Source organism: Manacus vitellinus, unplaced genomic scaffold (assembly GCF_001715985.3).
Source record: "Manacus vitellinus isolate BGI_N305 unplaced genomic scaffold, ASM171598v3 scaffold_1_pilon, whole genome shotgun sequence".
Lineage (NCBI taxonomy): Eukaryota > Metazoa > Chordata > Aves > Passeriformes > Pipridae > Manacus > Manacus vitellinus.
The window spans coordinates 48,583,150-48,604,755 of record NW_021939396.1 but is presented as its reverse complement, the minus strand read 5'-3'; the positions used below and the strand labels follow the sequence as shown (position 1 = coordinate 48,604,755).

Here is a 21,606-nt window from a genome sequence, read left to right as displayed (position 1 = left end):
ACTTCTCACAGATGATTCTGTATTACATGCTATTGGCTACATGCAATTAATTATAGATTCAAACCTGTTCACTGTTGAGCATGTTTGTCTTATCCATTGCAAAGGTAAACTGGATACTGTAAGTGCCCACTCGCTCTGGAACCACTTTATCCCTAAATAAACCAAAAATAAACACCAAGCAAACACGAGTCAGTACTGAAGTGACAAGTACGTAAGTATGCAAGCAATTCAAATTCTGAGTAGTCCTCCAACCAGTTCAAAGCCATAACACTCTTCTTATTTAAGGCATAATAGTCTTCTTTCAGCAAGAAAGCCACCCAAGTTTCTCGAGAATTAAGATGAGACTTTTGGAAGCTTGACTGAGGAAAGTCTCCTTTGAGAGTTTGTCTCTCCTAGCTGATAGGAAGTTTGTTGTGGCTCTACTGTTCAGAAATTTGCAAGTCTACTTCATTTCACTTCCTATTCAATGAATTTTCATAAAGTTTCTAGAGCAAAGCATAGACACGTTTAGATCTGCAATAAATTCTCTCAAAATCTAATAAAATTTACATAAAATTTGAGTAGCTAATTCCTTCCCTTACTCAGATTGTTCAAAGTCGGGTAACTTGGACCACTGGCCCATGTTGAGTCCAGTGAAAGAAAAACTGTTTTCATTTTATCGTACAGCATTCCAGAGTATAGACTACTGGCAAAGAGCCCCCACCATCAAAACATGAAGGAAAGACAAGACGTTCTGCTGCTATAAAAAACTTCACCAAGCAAGGAAGGCCACACGGCATCCAGAAGACCTTCACAGTGTTTAACAGGAGATAGCAGTGACTTACAAATGCTTAGAAACTTTGGAGAAGATCCAAAAAGCCAAGATTCAGATATTTCTACGAGGATGACTTGTGGCACTCTTGTACTGCTTAATAAGACTTCTGTTTTCAATATACAGTGTTTAATCTGTTTTGTTAATATATTAAGATATTTATTTCTTCTTCTTCTGTTTGGGAAGGAATGATATGCAAGATTCCCTGGAATGCATAACTTGTAAAAAGGAGAATTCCAAAGCTTTAATATTTCTAGAATAGGCCATGACTTTTTCGTGTTTATATTTCATATAGAGAAGAAAGAATTCTACCTTTTTTTCTGCATTTTATCTAGCTTAAGACTGAAAGTAGCACCTGCCTTGTCAGGATGCATTAAAAAAACTGAGTTGTAAATAATCTGCTAAGGATCTCACAGCTGGACAGACACAGGCTTTATGAAAAGAAGAAATGACACAATTGCTATGAAAGTTGTAAGACTGCATAATAGCATTCATGTTACTGACTGATGATAAATAGATGAAAACCATTTGACTATGCCAAGAACAGGAAAACTTGAGACAAACCAGGTGGTAGACAGTGATGCCACAGACACTGGCAGCAAGGACTTAAACGTATCTTTTCTACAAGGGCTGCTAATGGGCAGTGTCTACTGTCCTTTCATATTTTTCAATATGGCTGGGAGTTTTAATTCTGGACATTTGTGAACAACTAGTACACTACAGATACCGATGTCAAGATTTTCATAATTCCATATTCAAGTCTATACAGGTTAGTTTATATCACATTGACCACAGTGCTTTTCACAGGAGAACATTTATTAGCACGACTACACATCAGCACATTCATTCTAGTTTTCTTTTTATGGAGGTACAAATATATGATGCAGAGTGCCTTGTTTTGATAACATTTTAGGGAGTTCTTATGTTTTAATTATACCTATTAATTATACTTAATTATACCTACTAAATATTTCTCAGAATGACCAAGGTTACAGAAATGTACCTCATAGTGCAAATCTGAAGCAATCCTTGGTTTCTAAAGAAGTTCATTTCATAACCTTGGACCAGCCACACAAAAACTGTTCTGTTAAAAGCAGAACTGCATCCTCATTTGAGTCTCCATGTGCTACAGCTGCCAAATTCAGCCTTAGACAGCTTTGGAACCTCAAATGCGTTCAAGGTAAAGACAGATCTTGGAAATTATACACAAAGCCATGCCTAAATAGTTTTTTGAATTAGCTGTAATCTCATAAATGAAAAAGCCTTCATATACAAATGCATCACCTTGCTGTACATTATTAGAGAAGCTAAAAAGACTGAATAAACAAGGGTTGTAGCAACTGCCCTCTCAGATGGGTTAGTTTCTTGGCTGGATATGACAGAGCAAATTACAGATGAAGGTACGTGCATAAAAAACTGAGTCAGACCCCTGGATTTGAGTCTCAACTCCCAAGAAAAAAGTTCTGAAGATTTAATGCTACACAAAGGTCTTTTTACAAACTGGATGCCTGGTTTCTGGAACTCTACTATGCTCCTCAAAAGGGAGGGGAGTTGCAGCTGAGAGACAAGTTAGGAAACTTCTTATCACCTCTTGAAGTGCTGCCATTCAGACTTTCCTGAGACCTTAACATAACTGAGCTGCAGCAACCTACCTCTGTCCTCTAATGTAGAAACCAGGATCAGCTGTACAACAGCAGTATCTGCTGCAATAAGGTGATCCTAAAGTCTGCTTTCTGAAAGCAGAAGGAAAGCTCACTCCTAGGAGGCAAGAGCTTGAATCAACAGCCAGTACTGTAACTAGTTAGCTGATCCCATTGAGGGCCTACCAGAAATAGATGTAGAAAGAATATGGCAAGTCAGGCACCAGTTTAGGATGAGCTCTAGTTCTGTTGCTGGTCATCTAAGACAGTATCTCTGAATAAGTAGCTCAAGGAGAATACTAAACTGACAGGGCCAAGATTATGGTTGAGGGTCAACTCACAGCTACAGGAGGAATTAAACAAAGAGTTAAGTCTGCTTTGTACAGCCTGCAATTCTACAGCAGTTGAACATTACATTGAAAAGAATTAAGGAATGTTGCTATACACATGACAAGCTGATGATGTAGTCTCTTCATTGCTAGCATTTCTCACAATGCATTCTAATATATTATCATCATCGTGGCCAGTCTTCGCGAACCAAGATTTGGGAAAGGTCTCCACCCACATTCGTTACAAGTGCGCTGGTGATACAGGGCTTTGCAAATGCGGGTAAGGCCTTCGAGCCTGCGCGATGGATTTTTTAGGTGAGACACAGTGTGCGCTGAACTGAGCCCACCCTTTAATCCTAAGGTTCGTCTGCTGGGGCCGAGCGAGCTTGGATGGTGGCAGCGAGGTCCTCAGGACGTAGGTTTGTTTAGAGTGACCTTCTCTTGGATGGATGGCCTTACAGGGCTGAACAAGCTCCATCTGCCCGGGTTTAGTGTTGTCCTTCTCTTCTGTGTGTTCCGGGGCTCCCCTCTCATCTCCCACGAGGGCACTGTCCGCACAGACAAAGCTCCCATTCTCTCGCTCCTTTCCGCACCTGGGGCCAGGCCGCGCTGCCACACACACGCCTGGGGCCAGCCAGGCCACACCGCCGTGAAGCCAATATATTATCTTAGACTCTTCTCTACTCTCAGATTAAACTAAGTCTAAAAGTATCTAGGGAAGAATTTAATCCCCATCTCTTTGCATCTTGCCAGTATCTTTCACCTTTTCTTAGCACTGTATCCTACTAATTCTATAACAGACTGTTATTATCAAAACATAAAACTCTTGTTTCTATTTCAAACTATGTATTTTGTATAGTAAATTGCACCAGTAATTATAAAATAAATGCTGCTATACCTGAAGTAGAAGAAGCCATCTTCCTTTTCATCCTTCACTTTACTACAGCTAAATGTTGTAACCTGTACAGAAAGATCCAAAAAATTTAATGCAATATACTGAAAGTACCTTACTTGTAACATGCTATCAACTCCTAATGATTTGCAGTACTGATAGCACACAGTAATTCAATGAGATCACCTATAATTTGGGCACTAGTTTCATATCCTTAATTATTGGAATCTTTGCAAAATTCAGGGTGACAATTTTTAATCCTCTCCCTGCTATGAGTTAGCTACCACAGAGCAGTAACATTTTTGTTATTACTGCAGTATTGACACTTGAGCAGTCTGCCAACTTGTAACAGGACAGATCCTGACAAACAAATATGGCTGATCTGTAATACTTGTTACTTAAAATCTAGAACAGGATACAGATCTAAGTCAAATGAAGGAAAGTTTCTACTACAAATATGTTTGGTCTATGCTGGCATTTTGACATTGGTTTTGAAAATGCATTTTGATGACTTACATCAATTGGCGACCTAATCCGGCTGCTCTGTGCTTCCCACATTTTCATACAAATCCGTGCTGGATTAATATTTTTAATAATGGTGTCATCTTCAGAAAGAACACTAACCATAAAATCTGTGGGATGAGAGACAACATTCTTTGAAGATTATTTTTATTCAGAATTAAGAAGCCTAAACTTCACTAATTTCTGTGTCTGTTTCACACCTAAGATAAAAATGCAGGCATGACTCTCTCCAAGACTAAATGCCCACCCTCAGGTGTACCTGAGCTCACCAGTAAGTCAAATAATTAGGAAGTAAAAGTATTTTATTTATGTAGTATTTAATTGATATGAGGCTGTTAATAAGGAATTAATTACCTAATTTTATTAAAAAATGTAATGTCATATATACTATATAAGTTATCTCCTCATGAAGCTGTTTACTCTCAAAACCCGGCTGATTTATACCACACACTACATTTGAAAAAGGTCTGTTTGGCAGGGAGGTAGGAGCTAGATGATCTTTACAAGTCCCTTCCAACCCAAACCACTCTGTCATTCTATGATTCTACATTATGCTTCCTCTAGGCAAAACTAAAATACCCTGTGAATTTAATCAAGTTCATAACACTATATGGAGTATTCTAAAGAACAAAAACCTCTTGCAATAAAAATGTTGGCTGATCAAGTTATGATGGTAAAGAAACAAGCCCCAACACCCCAGACTTTGTATTTGTGGGGGTATTCTGCTTCTCAGCTCCTAGTACCACAAACACATCCTTTTTATTCTAAATTTTGAACAGATGCTGTGGGTATTTCATAAAGGCTTGGGAATACAACAAATGGATTTGTATGAAGCAGATTTTCAATTTTTTTTTGTCACCTTTGGGTGACCTTTATCATCTGAGAATCCAGAAACATTTACAAAGGAATAGGTGGGAAAAAAATCAGATGTTTAGGCTGAAATCTCAGTGAACTGAAAACACTCCTAAGAGAAACAATTTTTAAGTCCATCTAAAGGGAAAGACTGAATTATAGGAAGGACAGTGTCCTGTAACATCTTATAGAGCCTTTGGTTAAGAAACTTGCCAAAAGCTGTCTAAGAAACCAAGTACTCTATATCAGAAGGATCACTCGCATTCATACATTTGTCAGCTTCTTCAAATACCTTTTTAAGGCACCACTTTCCTGTACGAAAGTCATAGTTCCCAACTTGCTCCCATTTCTTAGCCATCAAGTCACTTAGTTATATTTGTTATATTCCTTCCAACAACTGCCCAGTACTGAAAACACACCACCTGATCAAAAGTTTCCTTGACCTCTCCTGAAACTTTCTGAAAACTGCATCAGATTTGCCACCTTACTTTATTCCTTTCAAATAAAGGCCAAATAAGGTAGGATTAGCATATTAGAGTTAATAACTTTAATTTATAATTAAGTGAATATCATTCGGTATAGGAAATTTCTTAGCATTGCATCAAATAGATCTCAAAGTCATCTACTGAAGATTCAAATGTGAATTTTAATTTTATTCTTTTAAAATCCAAGGCAGGATTCGAATGGGAAAAAAAAGTAGTTTGGAAACTACTTTACTCTCCTTCACAGATACTACTGACAAAATACAGTAGGCTTCCCAGGTCTCAAGTTTATTTTTGTTTTAAATTTCACTCAATTATTACTGAAGTCTTTTTCTGCCTTCCTTAATACAGCATTACACTTAAACTGACAGAATCTTCTTGCTTTCTACTTAATTTATGTAAAGAGGACTTCAGCTTCCTGAAGAGTATCTTTGCAAGATACTGTATTGTCCATGGTTATTGTAAAGAAGAGTTGTTTCCTGAACTAATGGAATTAGTTAGGATAGGTCTCTTATTCATGCCAAAGTTTCCATACAGAAAAAAGCAAAACTTTCAAATTCTGTTTCGCTTTTAGCAAAAGATATTTCCTCAAGGTTCTAACTTACTCTTCTTTATTTGTTTTCCTCTTTGTAAATACTACTAGGATATAAAACATGAGATGGTTTTTTGTCTTTAATGAGTCAGTGGTCTTAGCTGGAAGGAAAAGATCACTGTTTTGTTAGAAAATACATCAGGAGAAAAGAGCATTTTGTACTGTCCCTGGCATACTTCTGATCACTTTCTGGTTCCTCTTGACTCATGGCTGGCCTACAATTTCACTTCATTTCCTCTGTCACTATTCCATAGAAAAAGGAATGAGGGGAAACATGCATGAACTAGCTCAGATCAACTTTTGGGAAGATCAAAAACTGAAATATGGTATTTCACCAAAGATATAGAAGAAGTTCTGTAGTTTTACCACTTACAGATGGATAGAACCAACAATTTGGAACAAATAAATAAGAAGTCCTTTGAAATGCTTTCCAAAGATGACCTACATATTTCTTATCTCCGAGTGTCACAGATGCATCTCAAATACAGCTGTAACAAAGAACTGAGACAAAAGAGACCAAAAAAGCAAGAAAATACACCACCAGAATCACTAAAACAGTTTTTCACAGGTTTACAAAGCTCTTGAGTGATCCACTAAAGGATCTTTATACTTACCAGGAAAGGTACCTCCTGCTGGAAAAGCAGGACTTCTGTCATATTTAACATTCAAGCAAACGGGTTTCTCGGGATCAGGCAGGACATTTACTGTGATTATAGGACAATCTAAGGCTGTCTTGTTGTATAAGGCTCTAAGCTGTAAAATGTGCTCTCCCCTGCAACATACAGAAATCATAACAACTGATATAAAATCTCTTCTGAAAAGCCAATTTTCAACAGGCTTCGAAAGTCTGAATCATGTATATGAAAGCATGACAAACAATATCCAGTAGTGGCAAAGTTGTAGCAAAGAGAAGACAAACCCAGAAGTGTTAATGCAACATTAGACAAGTAAAACTGTGAGTTTAAGCTATTCTTAAAATATTAGCTTACTGAACTTAATTTTGCATTATATTTCCTTAGTCTGATCGTGTTTCATTGCCTGTCTGTAAGACACTAGCAACCACAGTTTCAAGTAGCAGAAGGCAGTAAAGCAGAAAGCAAGCACAACTAATACAAATACTATCTGAGGAGCGTTCTGCTTTGACAGTTTCCAAAGAATGAATCCAACTACCATTCACATGTAGCAAAGTGCAGTGCCAGTATATAAGGATTTCAGCTCTATCAAATAACTAATTTTCTTTACAGTATTAAAACCTTAATTTTCAAGTTTTCACACATAACTGAGAATACGGTATTTAATTGCATAGAGGCTGTACTCCCCAGTCAGTTTTGATTATTCTATAAATAGTATGATGATACACCTGTCTCTAACCTACAGTACTATATTGATAACTAATGTTCATCATCTTTCTACCATGACACAGGCATTATAAATACACTGAGCACCATCAACAGCATTCAAAGTTATTTTCTTTCAAACGCGAAATAGTACTATGGGCCAAATCCTGCAGATATGAATGCAAAGAAATAATCTAAAGCCAACCCAGTCTTGCAAGAAAAGCTCAAGGGTACAGGGAGTGGATAGCAGAACTGTGAATAGAAGAAGATACAAAAATGATGAATTTGAAAAGCCAGATGGGACATATGAGTGTAAGGGGAGCCAGACATGAAGAAGTGAGTGTGAAGAAGCACATAAAGAAGCAGGAGCCACAGGATACACACATCTGCCTGGAAATAAGACTTCCTTAGTTCGAGTGCAAATAAGAAAAGATAAATATATATTTTTAAAATTCTTTTGGACACTCCACCTAATCCTTTAAAACAATGCCTAGCACACAGAGAGAGTGGAATTTCAACACTCAGAATGTGTTCCTACTTTGAAAGCATAGTGTCTGGAACGGGACACTTAAAGACTGTACATTTCAAATCTTTTGAGTGGTTTATGACACCACTTGCACTTGGTGCAGGTTGACAATTATAAACTGTGTTTTACCATCACCAGAAAAAACAGGATTCAGAAAATTAGATTAGCAGCTTCTCAGTAGACCAAAAGAAGCAGCTAAGGAATTGTATTTAGTTAAGCACTTAATTTCTTAAAACTCAAAATTTGGCCATCCACCAGCATACAAGCAATAATGTTTGATCTCAGCTCTAGATTAATACTTGGTAGGTACTTTATGAAATGCACAGCTTAAATACATCTAGCAAGTAATATTTCAGAATTCAATTTTTTTCAATCTAGTTTTCACTACTTACCTAGGTCCATGAATACTAAAAACTCCGAGGTTAGCCCTACCAGTGTCATCTGTTTTATGTTGCTGGTTTGAAGGAACAATCTGTCAAATAAAAAAATTTTATTCTTTTAGTGATATAGAAGCAGCATCAAGTCTTAAAAGAAAACATGTATCTCATTTGCCTGCATACTGTCTGTCCATTTGAGCCGTAGTCTCTTTGTATTTTTGCAGTCTAAATTAGGGAAAGACACTGTTATGAATACTAATTTATTATGAATACTAATACTGTTATGAATATTAATAAAGAAGTTTCAAAAATCTCTGCCATCTTTTGTAAACAATCACTTTATCTGAAACAAGGATATTTTTCTTCATCGATATGTTCAAATATTTTATTAATGTTATTTTTTAATTGCTACTGATACTATCATGTCATCCACAGCAGACATTAATCTGAGTATATTTTCAGATCCAAAAGCCTTCTAAAAACTATTTATTCCCTTTTGCAGTGTTTCTCTAGTCTGCACAGAGATTTCTGGGTAGCAAAAGTTAAAGAATTAAACAACTGCAGTAAAAACAACTACGACAACTGTCTCTCTCTTATCCTTCCCCAATATCATCTTGCTGCCAAAAATGTGAGACTGCTAGACAACCTAGAAGAAAGTGTTAAGTGATGAAGTACAGTACCTTATTTATCAAACATCATGATAAGCAAGATCTCTATACTGTAAAAAATGGCATTTAATCAAATGTTAATCATGATAACTTCTTGTCAGTGTTGTTTTGGGCTAACACCACAAATGGCTTATACATCTTCTGTTAATCTAGCACATTAATTACCTCCAATTCTAAGTCCTTTAAGTCTTATGATTAGCAGTAGCTTTAAGTCATACCTGCCTTACTTAAATGGCAGAGAAGCTATCACTTCACTTTCCTGTTCAGCCACAACTTTTTGAAACTATTGCAGATGGCAAATGCCTATCCTCTCATAGAGACAGGTGGGAATCTTAAAGAATACTAATACACTCCTTAAGTAAGCAGAACCTATTTCTTCTGCAAACTTGCATGCATGCTGCTTTAGCCTTACCCAAGAAATAGCTTGTCAGTATATCAAAAGAACCTCAGACAGTATCTTTAGAATTTGGTGGACAGCAAAGCCATGGATACATTCTGAGTTACTCTGTAACTCAGTCCTCACTAGGGAGGGCAATCAACTCTTTGACTGCTGATACAATGCAACCATGTGGTGTAAATGTTTGTCATTATCTGAACAGTGCTTGGCGTTAAATTGCTTTCCCTTTACTACTTCAGCACAAATTTCAGGAGACTGTCTAGTCTCCACTTAGACAAAAATAATGATTTTGGACCACTTGAAGTGCACAGTCTTCTTCCAAAATTATTTTCCTTCCTGAACCTCACGTCAGTAAGAAAAAGAATGAAACCACTTCGGGGGGAGGGGGGGGAAGTGAAAGTTGATTCATCATGGATCAGCTATGGGAGCATGAGTTTATCCCTAGCAAGTCACTAGAGAAAAGCAATGGCAAAAAATGTGTGCTTAATGGTTCGAATCGAAGGCAGTGCTATAAAGACAGACTAAGAAAATTGCCAAACATTTCGTAAATTCTTTTGAAGAGTATAATCAACTTAAAATAGGTCTGTATTTGAAACTACTGTCACAGACTGAAAAGTTTTAAGTTTTAGAGGAACCAGTACTTTGTGCACTTCCACCGAGAGTTCAGAGTTTTTATGTTCAGCTATACTCATTTAGTTTTGGACCTGTAAGATTGAAGATGGAGTAAAGGAAATGCATGCTGCAACCGCATATTAGACTTTGGAGACTTAGAGACCAGGATGTGAAATACAGAAAGACAGCTTATTCAAGAATTTCAGTTCCCAAAAGCTTCTCAGTTCTTTTCTGAGACTGTGTATACAACCTATTGGAAATGCCAAGTTCTCTGAAGAGATTCTTCAAGATACTAATGAATACTGATCTGATGTTTATTCAACAAATATACAGTTGGTTGCTCTGCTTACGTATGAAACTTAATCTTTAGAAATTAGATTGGTTTTAAGCTCTAGGAGAGCATGCTGTAATAAACATATTACAACAATGATCTGCCTTGGCTTTCAGAACACCTTCTCCTGGACACATCCACCTTAGATAAAGAACATGTGGACTCTCTAAAACATGATGCTGGTCCTCCCTGGAGCAAGGCATAAAATCTGAAAAGACACAGCCTGCCACCACAACAACTCTTTGATGAGGCAGCACAACCACACGGTGTTACTGTCAAGGTTGTAGGTTCTCTCAAGAACAACATAACGAGAAACGTTATGAGCTGCAGCTGCCATGATAAAGACAATAGCTGGGGCAAACAAAAATATCCCGAAGTATGAGGCAGGCTTCTACGGCAAGAGATGCAAAAGAGCCAGAAGAAAAATATTCAAGATATCATGAAATCTCCTTAAAAAAATCCAAGAAAAAAAAGTAGTAATAGCATAGTTAAATTGGGAAAAAGGTGAGGTTGTGGCACAATTCTTGAGAAGTAAGCAAAAGACAGTTCCTAGCTGTTGTGTATTCTGAGAGAACTGAGGGACACAGATACATGGCAAGCAGGAACAAAAAGGGAACAAGACCAGCCCTGCATGAAAAATGTTATGCCCAGAGGTGGATGAATATATCCTGTACTGATAACATATACATTCAGTGTAACAACCTCTGCCCTAATAGTTAGGAATGTTTGACTGCTTGACTTTTTTTTTCAATAACAAGAACAAAAATTTTAATTAATGGAGTATTCTGTCAAACTCCTTTTTTTTAACAGACCAATGTGGAGACCAGCTGACACATCTCACTCAGGGAAAGGGCAGCAATCACTTAAATTTGGGTTAGATTTGCATCCTCATTGTTTTAATTTAATTTATTCTGCCAATGCATTTCACAGGGATAATTAAGTAGGACTTACAGACCTTAAGTCATACATTCAAGAACCAAAGTCAAGGAACCACCAGATAAAAATTATTTGGTTGCTAGTTGGGACCATATCATCATCATTACTGTCATTCAGTCAATTACCTTAGATACCGTGGGGAATGGGGTGGTGTGATGTGCATACAAAATTTGGAAAAAGGTTCTGTAGAACACCTGGAACCTATTCTAACACTTTGACACTGTCCTATAGGATTTTTGTTTTATTTGTGATTGCTATAATGCAAGGAAACTGAACAATCTGTCCTGGGAACTCTTTACATTATTTGTTGACACTACAATTATACTAGACTAAATATGCTTTTGTGTTCTTACAATAATTGATTAACTTTTCCAAAAATGTCCTGAAAATTAAGATAATGTAGCCATGACAAAAAACCTCGTGTTAAACAAAGTTCACATAATAAGGCCTACGCTTACCTTTAAGCTGTTACTCTTTGTAAGGCTGATTTTGACATTAGGTTCAGGAGATGGATTTCCCCACTGATCACACAACTGAACAATAAGGGGCCTGTCCAATTCTCTACCATTAATCACTGCAATAGGCTGGAAGAGAAACAAATACATTTTACTATTCTGTCCTAGGTATCTCAGATGTTCATGGAAGATCAGAAATTCCCAAAGCAATGGTATCCATCATTTCAACACCATTTGTCTCCCATAATAGCTAGACCATGATAGAATTGTATCCAGGAGGGTATTTCTAGAGTTTCCTTATTTACATTCTCTTGTCATAATAAAATGCACTACTTGGATTGCACAGGTTACTCAAGTTGATGTGACTAAAAGGAAGGACATGTTTCTGAAGAGGACTATCAGTGTCCTTGTTGTAGGAAGAGCTAATGGCTTAAAACATTTTTTTCTGATATACTTTAACAGCTATCTATAGAGCAAAACCAGTTATGCTACTTGCTGAACCTTTTCTTTTATTTTCTTCAGTAACTTCCTTCTCCATTTTCCCAACACACCAACCTTGATTCCTGCCCTCTATTATAGAGATCCAGTTTTCTTTTTCCCTGCTTCACTCTCCTATTCTGGTTTCTGCTGCAACTTCATCATCATCATTCGATTAGTCAAAGTAAACATTGAAAAACAATTTAAAATTTGAAAAGCAACTGAAAAACAAGACAAATAAATGAATAGTACCAAAAATCTTCTGCCTTCTCATTCAAGTCCTGTACTCCATTCTCCACTTTTTTATTGTAAACACCTGTAAACTTAGGTACATTTGAAACTGCCTTCCTACATCCTAAACATCAAAAAAACCCAGTAACAGATAAAGGAGAGATGAGCTGCCAGCTGTCACTATCATTAAGGACTGTGTCTTCGGAAAACAGTAAGGAAAGATGAGTGTCAGGATCCAGCCCACAGTAAAAAATTACTGCACCAAAGAAAGGAAAAAATATGCCATCTGTAGAAATGCACATGGGGCAGAATAAACAGTTTAAGACATACTGAAGGAATACAGTGTTGTAAACATACACATATGACTTAGACTACTTCAAAATAAGTTGACTTTTAAAAACCTAATGTAGTTAGCTATTGCATGAAAAATGCTTCATATCTATAGTCCCATTTAAAACACAACTACATAATTAGATTTCAAAATACTTACTTAACATTGCTTGTGTTATGTTGTCCTGTAGAGAATAAAAAAATGCCTCTAGAGCAGTCATATTCTGACAATTTTACAAGTATAAATACTAAGAAATCAATCCGTGGTCCCAAAAGCTCTGGAAATAAAAGACTTGACTAGTGATCATGTTGCTTTTTTTCCAAAACAAAACTATTGAACTTACCTTTTCTAATTCTGGCCAATCCACAAACTGCAATTTAGCAGGCAATCCTGCTACTAAATTCACCCTGATAAAGTCAGAAAACTCACGCCAAGCAAAGCACAGTTCTTTGCTTCCAAGTAAACAGGGTTTATATCGAATACCTTTTACTTTCATTGTTTGAGTACTGTCCTATTAAAAAATAAAGAGAAGATTTTATAAAGAACAAGTAAAGGGAAGTAGAGTTAATTTTTTTCAATATAGTATTTAATATTAATACTGTCTAGACACTATTTGCTGTTTTTACTGTGAAAACAGTGGATTAAAAATTAAAATGCAAACTCTATGCCTGCTGTTAAATTTAAATTAACTTCTTGAGTAAGAAGTGATCAATGAAATTGAGCATTTCTCAGAAACTTGTTTTCCAGTGTATAAGTTATGCACAACTTGATTATATCCAGTATACTTTAAAAGGTATAGACATTAGACCATTCTACAAAGTTTTTCAAAAGATCTAAAATCAACTGTACCAACACAAATAAACACGGAAGAAAAGACTAAAAACAAGACAGAAGAACACATTGAACAATGGACTAGAAACAAAGCAAACCTGACTCAAGTACAAAGCAAACTGGTCCCCACACTGGATAGCTGCAGCAGTGATAAGGTTTTTAACAGATGCTGCTGTATTCCTTAGAACTGGATCATACAATTTTAAAGCTTTAAGCCTCATGTTGCACATCTTACCAACTAGTCTGTAATTTTGGTTCAATTCTGTGTGACAGAATTCAGACAATTACCACACAAATGCCACGAAGAAATAAACTATATGACACTCTTATAAATACCTGCCAAGTTATTTTCAAATTTGATTTATCAAGTCCAGGCCCAGAAACTCCTAGGGAATTTACACATGCAGATGTCACTGTCTGAACCTGATTTCCAAACTGATCTGTAATCATTACATCTGTTAAAAAAGATGATGATTATTAAGATGATTACCTCAGCAGCTGCTTTAATGAAACATTATACAACATATGGAATATAAACGTACACAACATAGACACAATAGAGAAAATTTACATGACTGAATCGCAGAGTGGTTGAGGTAGGATGGGACCTCTGGATGTCACCTGGTCCAAAGCCTCTGCTCAAGTAAGGCAACCTAGAGCCAGCTGCAGCCAAGCAGCTTCTGAGTATCTCCAAGTACAGGGACTCCACAAACTCTTTGGGCAATCTGTCCCAATGTACAAAGAGCCAGATTTCATCAGAGAGTAACTCCAGAATTGTATAAGGGCCACTAGAGAAGTCTGATCATCTTTCCACGAATAAGAATATAAACCTGCTTTTTATATTAAAATAGTTACAGATAATTTGCTTTTGTTGACATCTGTATACAGAACAGGCTTAATAAGCTGCACAGAAAAAGAAATGTATCTTAAAAAAAAGGAAGAATATGCAAATACTCACCAATTTCACTTTGTAGTTCTTCACCCATCCGCAGTGTGTTTGAACCTTTTAGTTTACATTTAATGTGTTTGGGATCATCAGGAACTGGTCTGAAGCAGCATATGAATATTGACTTACTTTTCCCATCAAGATAAACATGACATAATAGTAGGCATGATAAATATCTTAATGCTTGGTCATGTAATTTATTTTCCTACTGCAGATCTGTGAAATGACTAATTGCTGCAAATTTACCCCAGCATCAGTGTGCTGTGACCTAATTAGTTTATTTTAACCTAGTAACATCACACAAAATACACTAATTTAGAATCAGATTCATCTTAATAAACTTCATAAAGATACAAGCAGAGCTAACTGCCTAGCCTCACTAAGAGTGATAAACACACAATTTTAAAGTTCAATTTACAGCCTATCTTTTTTGACTGAGAAACCAGACGCAGAACTAACTTCATAGTGATATTTCTCTTCAGTAACAAGTGACCTAACTCTAAAACTAGTGATTTTAAGAGCTATTATTTACTGCAAATTTTCAAAGATAATCTTCTTCAGTGTATGTATACTTACACAAGTGATTAGTGGATACAAACAGATCATGATGGAGTCTCTCACATAGGTAATGGTCTCACATGTAAACAATTTGCAAAAACTCTTCCTCCCTCCCCCAAACTTACATTCTCCTGTTAATTTGCCAGTTCATTTCATTATTTGAGCTTAGTAGAAAGACTTCTGTTTTACCTCAAAGTACAGATCTACAATGCTATGCCAACAACATAATTAATAAAAAGTATTTCAAATGAACAAACCTGACTGTGAATGCGCTCTCCAAAGACACGTGTTCATCAAGATAAGTAATTAGACAGTAACGTACATCTTTTACTGAGCTCGGTACTTTTACATCAGGTAATAATCCCTGCATCAACAGTTCTCTGTCAATTTTAGGTGTCCAGTTAACCTAAAATTAAAATGTCATAAATTAATCAAAAGCCAAATTATTAATAATTAACTACATAATACATCTTTTAACCATTCTAACATAAAGGCAATAGAAACTTTCAATGGAAAGCCTGTACATTTCCCAACAGTAACCAACACTATCTTCCCAAATACAGTCAATTCCTCAGAAAAAAAATGCACACAAATCCAAACATACATTAAGTTGCCCTCACTAACCTTGAGTTAGGAAAGATCCAATTCTGAAAAACCTCACCTAAAAAGCGAATCTCTATGTTTGTATTAGACTCCAAATATGTACACAGACAGGGAGATAAGACAGGTAAACAAACTTCCATAAGGAACATGCCTTTTCAAAAGTTCCTAAATGTTGGGAAAGCCTCAGATCTGAAGAATCGTAACTATGTCCTAATTATTTTATGTGTTTAGGAGAAGCACTGGAAATACTAACCTGCTTTTCATAGTACTACCCCGAAGCATTATTTAACATTTAATTAAATAAGAATATTTAAAAAAAAAAGCAGAGAGTTAAGTTCCCATGTTTAATAACACAGTCTCGAGGAATATTATTTCACAGTCTGATGTCTATGTATTTTAAGGGAATAACCTTAGTGTCTCTCCCACATACCATGCTGCTGTTTAGTTCAAAGTACTTGCCTTGATTTTTTCTGCAGCAGCTGCAGTTATGGGTATCTCCCTTTCTGCCTCATCATACATCTGAAATATAAGTTTGTTCATGATACGGCCAGCAACGCAACTAATTTCATCCTGATGTTTAATTTGAAGAGCTTTTTGTCCGTTCATACTTAAGACTTGTAGTCTTGCAACATGACTGCTAGGAAGAAGTTTAATAATCTTTTCCACTGGTGGCACATCTTTACAATTCTACACGTGGGAGGGAAAGAAAAGACATATAATTAAGATATTAAATTATAGACATAAGTCCATAATAGCTTATGTTACTACTCTGGTTTTCCAGATGTGATCAGGTGTCCAGACATGAAATCAGCTTGACTTGTCAAAAGTAAATCAAAAGGATGTGCCAGTATACTTACAACTTTTTACAGATATTAGAATTGATGCTAGCTATTTAGAATATTTTTCTATTCTAGAAATACTATGTTACACAATTTACAAAATACTTCTTAAGAATAATCGTAAGTAGCCTTTCATATAGGTCATCTTGCAATATTAGTATTTGTTTACACATTTTTCCAGGGTAAAACACACACAGGTGTTATTTTCTGCAGCAGTGTGAGTCTCCTGACTACCAGAGAACTGGTATGTTCAGTAGCATTTTTTAAAAAAAATCATATTTCAAGAGCTTTAAAACTGAAATGCTACAAAAAACTATTGATTGCCATACCTTTTCTGACACGAAATGTTTATGCAATGACAGTGCAATTTGTCAAAATAATCCAGGTAGTAATAAGGGGCAGAAAATATGCATATTTCTGAAAACACCTCAGGGATTTAAGAAATAAAGAGTAAGAGGTGAAGGAAAAAAAAGTTAAAAAAGTTTAAAATTCTTTGTCTTTTTATGATTTCCTAGAGATTAAAAAGTGCAGCCACCTGATTATCAGGCTTATGGTAACTAAACCAGTAACTTTTAGGGGTTGATTCATAAAAGATGTAACACAGTACAATAAACTGTTTTCAATTTTTTGTTCATGCAAACTTTCCAAGCAATACTTACAAGTATTTCAATTCTTGCTTTCAGTATCTGGTCTTTCTTGATATTCTGTACATGTATAACTGGACCGGTTAAAATGTTTGTTCCTCCATTACTGCAGTCCACAGAATACACAGGAAGGTCTGAAGCACCTAAAAACTATTAAAAAGGTAATAATAAATTTCAAGTTTCTTTCACAGAAGAAAAATGATTACTCCAGAAATTATTATTTGTACAAGTCCATATATATATATATATATATATATATATCTAAAAAAAAATATATATATATGTATATATATACAGAAAAATTTGATATATTTCAGTTTTCCAGAAGCCTGTAAGACCAACACCTGTAGTTTTCTGCATGTGATAAGAGATGTGTGGGAGAAAGGAGGAAGTTATAGAAACAAAATATGCTATCTATCCAACTGCTTTGTACTAACACATAAGCATTAGTCTCTTCTGCCATTATGCAATAAATTCAATTAAACTCTTAAGTAAACATAATTTTCATTAATTTACTAAACATCACACATTAAATGAATTTAAACATTGAGTTCAACATATCATACTATTGCAGACCCAGTCTGCAGGAAGACAATGTATGCATATAAAGTGTAAGTGGAATGCAGACTATTTTGCAGTGAGAAAAACACTTTTCTTTGTTCTTGCTGAATTTCACTAGAATTGGAAAAGTTACTTTCTTAAGTCAAAAAAAAAGGGCAAGTTGCCAAAAGAGCAAGTTTTTTTACCTCTTAAAGTCAGAGCAAGACATGCATTCTCTTCTGAGCTTAGATTCGTGCTTATGATAATAGTCTTATCCAATATTCTTTTTGGCACTAGACTTGCTTTTTCAACTTAAGAAAAATATCAGAAGTAAGCTGTATGAAGTTATTTTTCTGAATAAATTTTAACATTGTATATATCCTCACATAATTTTCTCTTCCATTTCTATGGCCTGGTTCCACTGATTCTAAAACTTATTGAATGATTTATAATGGATGAGGTAAGAGAGTCACAGTTTGGCTACTGAACTGTAGAAACTTCAAAAGCATTATTAAAGATATTAAACTCTATCTAGATTCCAAAATAGACTCTTCTCCCAGCTCTTTAAAGTTTCAAAATTCTTATGGCACATAATGAAATGCAGTTTACCTTACAATGAACAATCAACTCTGGCTGTGCTGTTATATTTCCTGATTCATCCAGTACTTCAACCTGAAAGGGAAAAGCTGTACCATTTTCAATCTTCAGAATTTCTGAATCTGGTTTTACTTTCAATTGATGAGGAGGGCCTGTAAAAATGCAGAATTGCATAACTAGTGAGACACTGAGTTTCAGTTTTTGCTATCTCAAGGAGTTTTTAAAGCCAAGCTACCAAGGTATGTGTGGTAACAAACCATCTAAAACAACTCAGGTGTATTGGTTTATATTTAAAAGTTCTAGACTCTTTTTGTCCTTCAATACATAACACCTGCCAATCTTTTGAATTCAGTATGGAATAGCTAGACAAGATGAAATTCAGCATATACAAGGTGTAAACACAGGATATGAGCTGTTCACATACTAATGGATTCGCATTGATCAAAAAGAACCTTGGAGCTTTCTTCTGACATGTTAAAACCCGAAATATTCATGTTGAAACATCTGATTAATTGCCAAAGCTATCACAGCTAAAATCTGCATGCAAAGAAATGCAAAAGAAAGTTTTGTTGTCATTACTTGGACAGTAAAGTGAAGCTATTCAATTAAGTCTATCCCCTTGAACATATAATTATTTTTTATCAGTTTTAACAAAGAAAAGGAAATAATAGATTACTATTAAAAGGCAAGTCCTGAAGGAACAAAGAAGGCAAATTTTCAGAAACATCCTTTATGCATGATACATTAAAACTTCCATTTCAAACTCAATAGTTGAAGAACAAGAGACTGAAATAGCTTTTATTCACTGCTTCCTCAAAAAACAGCTTTAAAAGCCAAGGATAAGTCCACTGAGAAGAAAGAAGAAGAAGCATCTCTACACTGCCAAAAGCAAAAGATTCTCATGAAGGACAAAGCTGCCTTCAGTCCAAGGTAAATAACAGCAATACACAAGTATACAACACAGCCTGTCTCAAGTTCAGTCATTCCACTCTGTTTTCTATATGAAGCCTTACCTCCTCAAAAGATAAAGAATAATGGAATAAACTGCTCATTGTTGGCCTAACAAAGCTTGAAGTACACAATTTCTACGCAAAATGAGACACAGAAGCCTCAAGTTTGGTAATCTGGAAGGCCAAAAATCAGCCTTGAGACTACACCTTGCACCCCAAATTCAGAAAAACCCAAGTAACAAGGGATAACAGGTCTCATATAAGGGAATCCTCAGCATCACGACATACACAAAACATAAAATTCTGGTAAGGGCAGTGTCCTTACAGACTTCCATGTTCCTCTCTTGCATTATGATTAATTCAACATGTAACATTAAAATTTCAGACACAATCCAATTGCCAAAGCATCCCCTTTGCTGGGATAGGAAACTGAATGAGCACTTACTCATTCACAACATTTTTTCTACTGGGAGAACAGGTCAATGCAGACTAGTACAGATTAAAGATCATAATGCTAAAGAAAAATGAGAAGATAAGAAATTAATTCATTCAATGTTGCTAGGTTAGAAAAAGATTTAAAATGATTAAAAAAAGAAATGAAAAATCAGTCTTGAGCAAGGAGAAAAATTCCAGCTGCTAGAACAATAGACAGAATTGGGCTGTATGATGTTACTCCTGCCAAGAATGACATGCCCTTCAGTTTATTTAGTTTCTAGTCATCATTTGGATGAGATAGAATCCTTTTTTTATACTTCACTAAATGTTTAACCTTCTTGGGAGAAGTACTTCATTAATAGTGTCAGAATAAAGTTCAACAGGAATTCATTAAATATTTTAAGAATACTTACCAGGCTGCAATCTTATTTTAATGATTTGTGTGTCTTCTTTCAAACCAGGAAGAGTAATCTTCAGATTAAAGTTCTGATGAAAAGAATATTTTAAATATTAACCTTAAAAACCCCCATACAATAAACTGTCTCACATAATCATGTCAGTTCACATATATGTAAAATTTATCTCTACAAATTTTCTTGCACTGCTAAAAAAAGGGAGAAAAAAAAATCAACATTTTTTTCCCCTGTACTGAAATCTATCATTTCCATGTTATACTCAGAGACATCCAATCCAGGATTTGCATGTTATACTACATGGTTCTGAAACCATTAAAAGTAGCTATCATAACTTGTGGTTTCCTGCTTAAAGGCTGTTTTAATGGGAAAAAATATATCAGTTAAAAAAAAAGCAATTTTAAAGAAAGGGTCAGCAACTTTTGTGTTTGTTATTCCTTAGCAAGGCACAACTACTGTCCATCTCATCTTTGGATAAGGCCATAAGAAAAACAACTGCTGTAGTCTGCATCACTAAAAGCAACTTTCACATTAAAATCAGAGAATGAAACAGTCAAGTCAATCTTAAAAGCTCCAACTTAAAAAAACTAGTTGCACTGCAGATATGTGAATTTCATATGTTATATATATGATATTTGACAATATTTAGTTGCAATTCAGGAACTGTCATCTGTATATGCTCAGAAACACTGTCTCTGGAAAAGTTTAGTTTCATAATCCTGGCGTATGCCCTTGCCATGCCTCACAGTATATGTGCAACATTAACACCTTGTAGATTGCATGAAAACAACCTGGCAATTCTGGTTTGCTTGGTGGGAAAAGCAGAAAGTGCAATGAGGCCTGAGCAAGTGCATCACAACTGCAGCCACATCAAATACACGAGGTCCCCAGTTGATGGCCAGACATGCAGGTGCATGAAAACTCTCCAGCTCTGACCAGCCACCCAACCATACAGGTCTGCTGGAAAGCCAAACAGCACATATCAGCTGAAGCCCCACTAAAGTAAAGGGGAAAGAAGGGAAAAAATATGGTAGGGAATAAAAACATAGGAAACTGGTATAGATGATAATAGGTGTTTAATGCTAATAAACTGAATTCTTCAGTAGCTTTGTATTCATTCACTAGACACTCATCCTATGCTCTCCTTCTTTTAGTTTCAAAACCTTTTCTGCAATACTCAGTTTTTACTTAATACTGTCTTCTTCATGCTGCACTACATACAGTTGCAAATTATTCTTGCTATCTTTAACTTCATTCCTTTTAATCTTTCAGCATCTGCGTCTTCTAGGAAAGTTGTTTTCCCTTATACTTTACGACCCCTGTATCTATTTTACTTCTGCTTCCAAGTCTGCTTCTACATCTACTGTAGTATTTTAAAATTAAAAGAAGAACAAAGAAATATTTTCCCTTTATAAACTCCCTTCTTCAACCTTCTCCTGACTGTATTCAAAA

General features: G+C 35.6%; 1 protein-coding gene across 1 annotated transcript in view; it reads right to left on the bottom strand.

The window, feature by feature from the left end:
- Positions 1-21,606, bottom strand: part of SMCHD1 (structural maintenance of chromosomes flexible hinge domain containing 1) — a 61,668-nt gene that overhangs the window by 15,366 nt on the left and 24,696 nt on the right. Inside the window, exons 21-34 of the mRNA XM_018081168.2 lie at positions 20,155-20,227; positions 18,369-18,508; positions 17,235-17,369; positions 16,196-16,423; positions 15,391-15,539; positions 14,588-14,676; positions 13,966-14,084; positions 13,142-13,309; positions 11,763-11,888; positions 8,376-8,455; positions 6,735-6,892; positions 4,189-4,304; positions 3,679-3,740; positions 65-152 (exon numbers count right to left, since the gene is read on the bottom strand). Coding sequence (XP_017936657.1) covers positions 65-152; positions 3,679-3,740; positions 4,189-4,304; positions 6,735-6,892; positions 8,376-8,455; positions 11,763-11,888; positions 13,142-13,309; positions 13,966-14,084; positions 14,588-14,676; positions 15,391-15,539; positions 16,196-16,423; positions 17,235-17,369; positions 18,369-18,508; positions 20,155-20,227 — 1,731 coding nt within the window. The remainder of the gene's footprint in view (positions 1-64; positions 153-3,678; positions 3,741-4,188; positions 4,305-6,734; positions 6,893-8,375; positions 8,456-11,762; positions 11,889-13,141; positions 13,310-13,965; positions 14,085-14,587; positions 14,677-15,390; positions 15,540-16,195; positions 16,424-17,234; positions 17,370-18,368; positions 18,509-20,154; positions 20,228-21,606) is intronic.